Source organism: Gavialis gangeticus, unplaced genomic scaffold, assembly GCF_001723915.1.
Source record: "Gavialis gangeticus isolate Ggan-Ray unplaced genomic scaffold, GavGan_comp1, whole genome shotgun sequence".
NCBI classification, from domain to species: Eukaryota; Metazoa; Chordata; order Crocodylia; family Gavialidae; genus Gavialis; species Gavialis gangeticus.
The window spans coordinates 6,315,749-6,325,298 of record NW_017729016.1 but is presented as its reverse complement, the minus strand read 5'-3'; the positions used below and the strand labels follow the sequence as shown (position 1 = coordinate 6,325,298).

Below are 9,550 nucleotides of genomic sequence, written 5' to 3'. Positions count from 1 at the left end.
TCATGGTCAGGGTGGCTAGGTTCTGGAACCAACTTCCAAGAGAAGTGGTGCTGGCCCCTACCCTGGGGGGCTTTAAGAGGAGGTTAGATGAACACCTTGCTGGGGTAGTTTGACCCCAGGACTCTTTCCTGCCATGGCAGGGGGTCGGACTAGATGATCTGCTCAGGTCCCTTCTGACCCTAGAAGGTATGAAACTATGAAAGCCTCAGTGATTCTGCATTTGGCTTCCTTTCCATCTAACTGTTGAGATAAGCCACTACAGTCCGGCCATATAGATGCACTGCTATTTTAAACAGATATTGGACAGAGAAACGCACAAAAATCGTTAAGTGCACAGAGCCTAAATGTGCATGTTGGGGTCAAGCATGGCTCACAGAATGGTTTCATCGCGGCATTGATCATGGATGCCGAGAGAGACAGAGCCCGTGAGCAAGCAAGGGAGAATGAAACCACCCACTTATGGCACACGCCATAACCAGGCTTGCACAGCCTGCATCAAGCAGCTGAGCTCTGCTGACTGTGATGGCTCTTGCTAACTTCCATCACCTGGGAAATCAAGCCTCAAAGGCGTGTGCAAAGCCTTCAGCCCTGCAGTTGTGCAGCGAAAAGCGAGTTAGGGTGGACAGCTTGGGCAACACCTGCCATGACCTTCAGCATACGGCTGCTCCGTGGAGAAAGCCTCAGCTGCGTATCGCGTCTCCTGAATCTGAACGGGGCAAGTGGAGCGAATGCCTAGGACGGCACCATTCCCCCACACTCCTCCTTCCAACACTGGGTGGGGGAAAACTACCATCCAGCAAACACAGTTGAAGTGCCTGCCCCAAACGCACTCCTGCACGGGTTGCGCTCCATAAAGCCACGCAGCGCTCAAGTCCCCGACGTGGTTTCTCATTAAAATGCAGCTAAACAAACTCACCGTGCAAAAGCCCATCTCGGGATGACCTGCAGGCAGCCAGGCCAGCCCAGGGGAGCAAGGGGAGGAGTGGGGGCCGGCCCCGGGGTCTCCCCAGCTGCGTCGTATGCAGGCAGGAAGAGGGGAGAAGAGCGCTGCTCCACTCCAGGACTTCTCCCAAGAAAGCAAAGCCCTTTGCTGAGGACCATATCAGAGGATCCTGCTGCACCCTGCACCCCCCCGGCTGTAAAGGCAGGGGCTGAGCATTCAGGAAAAGTCCACTCACCTCAAATTTCTGCCTGAGCTCCTCATTTCCTTCTTCTCCCTCCGGAGGAACCGGGACATTGAAGTACTCCCCTTCCTCCTGGCTCAGCAGCTTAAACCTGGAAGCATACAGCAAAAGCAGCGCGTCACCATGGCCTGTCTGGAGCTCGGGCTTTTGTGCACGGTTCTCCCTGGCCCGTGCCCGTCTCCTAGCTTTATCAGAGCCTCAATGATCCCATTCAGGCACTCCCACCCCTCCACACCCCTCCAGATTGCCAGGTGCGCAGTCTTGGGGGGCTACCTCCAGCTGGGGCAGTTGGCACACCCCCAACTCAACCTGAAAACAGTCAGACCCTGTTTGCACCAACAAGTGGGTGCCCCGGTGCTGCGTTGCTCTAAAGAGGCTGTTGCTGGTATAGGGAGTGACATCTCTGTCCCTGGCACAGAAAACTTTCCCTCCGGGGAGTTGCTGGTAACAGGTTGTTGCTGCAAAGGAGCGTACGCACCAGGAGGCACCGGAGCCTCCTCTACATTAGGGGCTTGATCCAAAGCCCAGGGAAATCACTGCTGTCAGTGGGCTCTGGAGCCAGCCTGGGCACCTCCCAAAATGTGCAAAGAGGCCAGCAGGATTGTGCCCCTTCCTCCCCGCAGGTCCTACTGAGGGCGCTCGTACACGTGACGGCCGCATTGCAACAGGTCCCATCCTGCAGCAAAGCCCAGAGTCTCGTGAAAAGAAAGAGTTGGTGGGGGAGGGAAGGGAAGAAACTTTAACTGGCAATTATCAGAAATCACGAGGCGTCACTCAGATCGGAGGTGTCTTGCGAGGCCTCGGCTCCATCAGTGAACTCTCTTCCGCAGCCGCCAGAGAGGACCGGCGATCGGCTGGATGTTATCTACAGAGGCTGGTGTCTACCGCAGATGAACAAAGAGCTATTTGCATAACACAGGGACGGGCTCTTCCTCCATTAACTGCACTTGTTGAGATATGAAACAGGAGCCTTCCACCGGGGCTTATCCCAGCCAAACGCCGCGGCCGGGGAAATTACTGAGATTGCAGCTGACGTGGTTTTTAAAAGTCTGTGGGAAACCATTTCCAGCGCGTGTGAAAAAGAGGTGGCACGCCACGCTGCGCCGCAACACGGGCGTTTCTGCAGCTGACCACGCATCCTGGAGGGATGCAAAAGTCGGGTGTTTTCGGGACAGGAGCTACATCTCCGATGAAGGGGTGTGAAACAGGGCAGCCGTTCTCAGCTTTGCAGACTCTGAATGGGCCACGCCTGCCTCCCTCCACCCTTCTACCCCCAGCACCAGGCTGCTTTCCACAGGGGCAGAGCGGTATCACGGGTGTCCGTCAGGCGCGCGGAGAGCTCTGGAGGACCAACGCAGAGCATCCTGGCTGTTTCGTTAGCAGAAATGCTGCAAGGCCGGACACGAGGACAGCGCTGTGCCCCGCTATGATCCCGTGATGGAGCAGTCCCATGGGCATCGTCTTCCCATGCACGTTCCTGCTGGCTACTGAAACAGCAACTCCCCGGAGCTGCTCCATACCTCTACGACAGCGACCGTGCAGAAGCACGGCCTGGGAGCAGATGGGGTCTGGCAGCCCCTCTCTGCCTAAGGGACCGGGTTTCACAAGTGTCTGCTCGACTCTGCCTGGCTAGGAGGGATGCTGCAGAGAGCAGGCAGGCGCAGAGTGACATACGGGCATGTTGCTTTTGGGTAGGTCAGTGCTTGTTAGAAATAATAAAAATCACAGACGTGTCCCAGGTGTTGACTACTGTTTGCAGAGCCGTCCTCCCCAGCGAAGCTGGAGCTACCAGCAACCGCATGCTTCGCCCGCAGAGCTGCCAAACAGCGCCTTGAAGGAGAAGGGGGGAACCCAAGGAGGCTGTTTGCCTCACGCCATGTAAATTGATACCATGTGGTTCTTGGCTTGCGAGAGGCATACAATACCGATTTTAAATTATAATCCTTCCCGTGGAAAGGTAACGTCGCTTTCAGGCATCGGTGGCTAAAAAAGGAAATTAAAATGGCATGTATCCTGCTGGGGAAGATAAAATGGAAATGAATAGGCCCCATTCAGCATGAGTTTTATGGGCCCACTGTGTTCATCTTTCGTATGGTAACAAGTGACAGTAATTACATGCCTTGGACAGCATTTCTTCTTTTTACTGAAAGAAACCCCTAATCATCATTTCTGCGAGTCCACATGCTGCAGAAGCAACAGCCTCAGACAGAATTCATGCTTCTTCTCCAGGCTTTCTTAACTAGCTACTGATCTGGCTTTTAAACTTTATGATCAACACAATGGCTCTTTTGGTATGTCAGCGGCGCTAAAAGACGAGTGAAAATGAGATGCCAGATGATGTCTTCTGAGTTCCCGTGCAGCCATGTAGGCTTGACCTTTCGAAACGTGCACGGTAGTACGTGGGAAGAAATGTCAGGCCTTGAGACCGCGACTTCGACGCTGTGTGTGTCTCCCATAGGCACGTATGCAAGAGAAACCCTGGGCACTCCAAAATGGCCAGACCCCAAACAAGGTATAAAACAACCCCGAAAACACAGGGAATAAAAGCAATCCACAATGCAGGGAAATTTCTCCCTTTGCTGATCTCCTTCTGGCACCTGATCCATGTTCCCGATATGAATTATTTGCACCAGCATGAGGCGAGGGGCACCAACACTGTATGAAACGGAGGGACCTCTGGGTGCAAAACGACCGAGATCCCTCCGGTGAGGTGCACCGGAAAGGCTCAGGCACTCTCCACTGAGGGGAAAGGAGGTGACGCTGCTAGGCCACAACCTTGTCGCTTCCGAATAACTGGACCCTTACCATTCGTCCACGCCTGCTTTCTGCAGTTCAGAAATCCCGAAGGACAGCGAGCCCATGAAGTCATTTCTGCTGGTCAGATCCCAGTCCCAAATCTCCACGGACAACCGCCTGTCTTTGTCCGATTCTTTCAGCTGACTGCAAGAGAGAAACGAAAAAGGAGTGTTTCGGCGGTGGAAGTTATCTCCACGCTTCCACACGCTTCCCCTGTGCATTCGATAAATAAATGAATATGAAATGAAGTGACGGTCTTCAACGACAGCAGGGCTCTCTAATGTTTAATTTCCCCGATAGCGTGCATTTCAAACGGAGAATGTGAAGTTCTCTCATTGAAATGCAAGACTTTGATCAGGGCACGGAGCAGAAGTCAGAGCGTTTCCGAGTCACATTTATGTAACTGAAAAAAAAGGTACTTCTCCATTGAATCAGCTTAATCTCTCCGAATAATTAAAGCACAGCAAATACATTCCCATTCGTTCTGGGGGCAAGAGGGGCTAGTTTACAAGATTAAAAATGCTCTGCGGTACTTACAATTTAAAGGTCTCGTTCCACTCAGGATTCAGGGAGCACTTGATGGTTTTGGTCTTCTGTTTGCTTTCGCTTTTGGGGTCAGGGATTAGTTTAAGTTTCACATAGGGGTCTGATAAGCCATTAGGGTCCATAGGAACTAGGTTTTTAGCCTCTTTTACTAGGGAGAAAGAAAGAAAAGGGCAAGTAAGTTCAATGTGAAAAAGCACAAGAGCATACACAGCTCCTCAGCTTCCTTGAAAGCATTTCAGGGCATTCATGACTTGGTGGAATGAAACCGGTGATTGAAAACTGAATTATTGCAGACAGATTACAACAGAAGAGACCCAGGCTTGTTAATGCAAAGAAAAAACCGTGAGTAGCAGCCATTCCCATACACGTTCAGGTCTGCAGACCACTCGCAAGCCTCTTTTTGCTCTCTGATAAGGGGGCCATTTGTTGTGCTTTTGAGCCCCAGACCTGTAGGGATCTTTTAATAATTAAAATCACCGTATTCCCATAGTATCAGGTCTGCAGTTTGCTTGCCGACACAGTGGGCTCAAAGTCTTTGTTTCCCCCAGCTAATTACTGAATACATCGCGTCCGCTCTTCTGCTGCACCCCACGGGGCACGCGGGCTCCCCGGTGCCTCGTCTCTCTCCCTCCCCGCTAAGGACACAGGAGCTGCCAAACGGGGTTAGACCGAGGTCTATCGGTATCTAGTGGAGCACGGACCCCGTCCACAGTGCAAGACCCCCTCGGGCATGGGGGAAGCCCCTTATCGCCGCCCCTGATCTCCTAGAGCAAGGGACTGGCTGGAAACTGGTGTGAGCCTTGGATAGAAGTGCGCAATCCAGACTTCAATACGGCCAAACTCCTGGCTTCACTGACTGCCTGTGGTGTGAATCCCACAGTCGATGGCCTACGACCTTCTGAAATAATGATGTCACTTTTACGTTACGGTGATAACGATAGTTATAATATCATCCTCAGCAGGTTTGGACGTAAGGAGTGCTCCCTGCCTCCTGGAGGGTAAACAGGCACACATTGTTTAGGGGGTTTCCTAGTACCCGGGGCCTTTAGCAACACCCGTTCCGCTCTGATCCACAGTATTTGTGCTCCTGAATTACTGCGGGCCATATTCACCGAGGTATCCATTCGGCAAGGGACTCTTCCATTGCTCCCAGCTCCAAGCCCCTTTCATCCGACACCAGTCCCACGAGGGCTCTTGCTCAGCATCTTGCTCTTTCTTGGGCGTCCCTGTTTGTGTTTCTGGGGCATTTTCTTCACCCCCATGCCCTTCTGCCCAACCAGCGACACGGCCCCTTTGCTGACCCGTGCTGTTGCTTCGGGTGGTGACGCACACCTCTCGTATTCGGAGCGGGGAGGGACTTGCTGCTGTTTCAACTTCTTCGTTTCACCAAGAAGCACATTTTGCCCCTAGTTTCCCCAAATGAATGGCAGCTGTTTCACTCCTCCCCCAGATCATGAGGGTTCAATCCCATCATAACGGGCAACGAACCTCCTTGTGCAGTTTTGTAAATCCCCGAGACAAAAAACCGGATGCCTTTACCAGTGCACTTTGCAAACTCACTTCTAAGAGGAAGCAACAGGTCTGTGCAGTCCTGCCAACCACACAGTTAAAAAAAGAGAATAAGCAATGCAACAAAAGCAAAGTGAGTTTGAGCATCAGTGCGACTGTAAAATCTCAGGAGATTAGTGCATGGATGAAAACTAGGGTTCACGATCGTTAGCACAAAGGATATGGAATAGAGCAAAGAGGGGGGGGATCTTGCACCGTCCTTTCCCCAGAAAGACGAGGGAAACGGCAAAGTGACCCCTGGGAAGAGTGAATTAGATGCTAGAGCCAGTGCATGGGAGGGGAGCTGTTGACTTGCCCTCGCTCCTGCTGCAAAGCTCCCAAATGAAGATCCAGGATAAATGCACTGCCTCAGGCTACACGGGGGTCCAGTTCGGACCCAGCCCAGAGATAACAAGGGAGATGGAGCATCTCTCAGGCTGCAGAGAGGGAGAGAAGCCCTGGGTGCAGCGAGGACGTCAAGGCAAAGGTTCACCCTGTATTGTTTTTAAACGCAATACAACACCCGCTAAGTGCAGCCCACCCACTCCCTGCACCTGGCACCCAGGGATGAAGAAAGGGGCAGCGTCCCACAAAGGGTGGAGGGTCGCCGTGGAGAACGTGCATGCAACATGCCACTTTACCCCAACAAAAGGGAGTTTTGTAATAATTTCTAGAACCAAGCCCTTTCCAGGAGGTGCTGGACGCCGAGCGCGAAGGCACCGAGGTCTCCACGGCGCCGGGCGAGCATGGGATAAAGATCGTTTTTACAGAATTCATGGCGAATTAATCAGTGGAGAGAAAGCAGGGCGGCGGGGGGGGAAAGGGGAGATGTGCGGCTTGCCTAAAGGGCTTGTAATTGGATTGCAGCGCCTGCAAATGCAATAAAATTAGAATGATATAAATCTGTTCCCCCGACTGTGCCAGCGCGGGGCCGTGCATGGGAAGAAAGGTCGGGCTTGTTCTCCAGCTGCAGGGAGGAAGAGGAGCTGGGGGACATGAGAAGTCCTGCAGTGTGGACGCACTCGGGGTGAAGGGCGGCCGAGAAGGGCAGGTGCGACTACTGCTCCTGGCAGAGACGACACCGGGGCTGACCAGGGGTAGGGGACACCAACCAGATGGTTCAGTCGCTCCCCAACTGACCTAATGTCCTTTCTGGGCAGACAGTAAGGTGCTCAGATGCTCTCCCATGTTGCCTCTGCATTGCCAGGCTGAGCAATGGGTTGCTCCATCGCCTGCTCCGAGGCAAGGCGCTATGCCAGGTCAGGGACCCCTCTCCCTTTTGGGCTCACCTCTCGGGGAGGCTCAAGCTCACGTCCCATGGACTCGGCTGGGAAACAAAGCATCCAGGGGACAAATCAGGGCCCGGCTGCAGGCTTTCACCCCTGACTTGGATGGGGCAGGATTTCAGGCAGCGTCTTGCTCCTGCGCAGGGGGTGCACGATGCTGCTCAACGCGAGTCGCGGCCCCTGAAGACCCGGCACGGTGACACCCCGCGGCGGGATCCCAGCCGCCCACCACGCTGCAAAGCCATCTCGCGCGTCCCCCTGAAGCATGGCCCAATTTCCGGCTCCGTGGAAATAAAACTCGTAGCCACCAAATCAAATCTGCATTTATCAACCAGCTCATTCATCAAACCCGACACCTCCGACAGCAGCCAGCGAGGCAGGGCTGCGCGGCAAGAGCCTGCCGTCCAATTCAAGGCACTTGGGCAGCGTCATTGATTTTGTAGCTCTATACGCTCCTCTGGCTCCAGAGACAGCCCAGAGGCGAGGAGCAGAAACCTCCCGCGCTGCGCACCTTTGACAGAGGGGACACAAATGACTTCATCACGGGCAGCGCTGAGAAGCGCGCGTAGCGTGCCAGGGCCAGCAAAAGGGTTCGCTCGTCACCACCAGACTGAAGCGTTCGCAGCGCCCGGGACTGAGAGCATCAGAAGTTGACATCTACAAGCTGCTTTTTGCACCGGAGCGCTTGCATTGACATAACTGTTTTCTACCGGGGGGACGCAGGGATGTGGGCACGTGCGATGACTCTCAGCAAACGCCACTAGCAGCAGCTGCCTGGCTGATCAAAGGATCCTACGTGAAACTCTTCCCAGGCGGTCAGCCTGCCAGCGGCTAGCTTGGGACATGAAGAAGCCCATCCTGGGTGCAAGCAATGCTAGCAGTTGGTCCTGTGGATAAACCCATCGGTGAAGAAGGCGGCACAGCATGGGTAAGGGCATGACCCTCAGTCATGCTCTCCCTGCAGCGTGGGTGAATACCCAAAACTGCATGAGGACTCCCCTTCCTGGGCGGGTCTGCACAGGGCCCGGCACGGGACGATGGTCGCTCGCTTGCACGCTGGCTCGGCTTCGCTGCACCGTGCTCGGTGATGATGGCACCAACCTTGTGCAGCCTCAGGCACTTTCATTCCACTTCATATCATGGACAGTGAGGGTTGGGAGGGAGCTCAGGGGTCACATCTAGTCCAGCCCCCTGCTCCAAGCAGGACCAGCCCCCACTACATCGTCCCAGACAAGGATGTGTCAAGCCAGGTCTTCAAAACCTCCCAGGATGGAGACTCCACCACCACTCTGGGTAACTTGTCCCAGTGCTTTTCTACCCTCCTCATGAGAAAGTTTCTCCTAATATCCAACCTCAACCCCCCTTGCTGCAGCCTGAGCCCATTGCTCCTTGTCCTGCCATCTGCCCCCACTGAAAGCAGCCCAGCGCCATCCTCTTTGCAGCCCCCCTGCAGGGAGGTGAAGGCTGCTATTCAACCCCCCTCGGTCTTCTCTTCTGCAGACTCAATCAGCCCATTTCCCTCATCCTCTCCTCTCCAGTCCTGTCCCCCAGCTCCTGAAACGTTTCCATTGCCCTCCGCTGCACTCTCTCCAATGTGCCCACATCTTTTCTGCAGTGGGGGCCACAGCTGGACACAGGACTCCAGATGTGGCCACACTAGCATTGAACAGAGGGGAAGAATCACTTCCCTCGAGCTGCTGGCAGCGCTCCTCCCAATGCAGCCCAGCATGCTGGTACCCTTCTTGGCACCACGGGCACACTGCTGGCTCATATCCATCTTACTGTCCTGTCACCCCCAGGCCCGTTTCTGCAGAGCTGCTGCCCAGCCAGTCGGTCCCCAGCCTGCACCGGTGCATGCGATTGCTTGGCCCTACGTGCAGGACTTTGCACTTGTTCTTGCTGAACCCCAACACTTCTGGAGCTACCACCCCTGCCAAATGCACTGGGGAACCAGATGGACGGTGTCGATGGATACTCTGAAATACCCAGGCGGGCGGCTCTGTTCGTTAACTTCTGCTATCGACCAGCCGGGCATTTCAGCACTTGGTTCTTTTGTGCTATTTCCACCGACCCACCTGGGAATCGAAACCGCACAACAGTGGCCAGTTGCTCCCTGCGACACCAGCAACGTGCCCTTTATGCTTTCATGTGCCATTGAGTAAATTAATCACTTTTTTTTTTTTTTTTTTT

General features: G+C 54.2%; 1 protein-coding gene across 1 annotated transcript in view; it reads right to left on the bottom strand.

The window, feature by feature from the left end:
* Positions 1-9,550, bottom strand: part of PRKCB (protein kinase C beta) — a gene marked incomplete at its 5' end in the record, with an annotated part of 114,136 nt that overhangs the window by 63,247 nt on the left and 41,339 nt on the right. Inside the window, 3 exons of the mRNA XM_019512587.1 lie at positions 1,179-1,275; positions 3,990-4,124; positions 4,518-4,674. Of these exons, the coding sequence (XP_019368132.1) occupies positions 1,179-1,275; positions 3,990-4,124; positions 4,518-4,674 (389 nt within the window). The remainder of the gene's footprint in view (positions 1-1,178; positions 1,276-3,989; positions 4,125-4,517; positions 4,675-9,550) is intronic.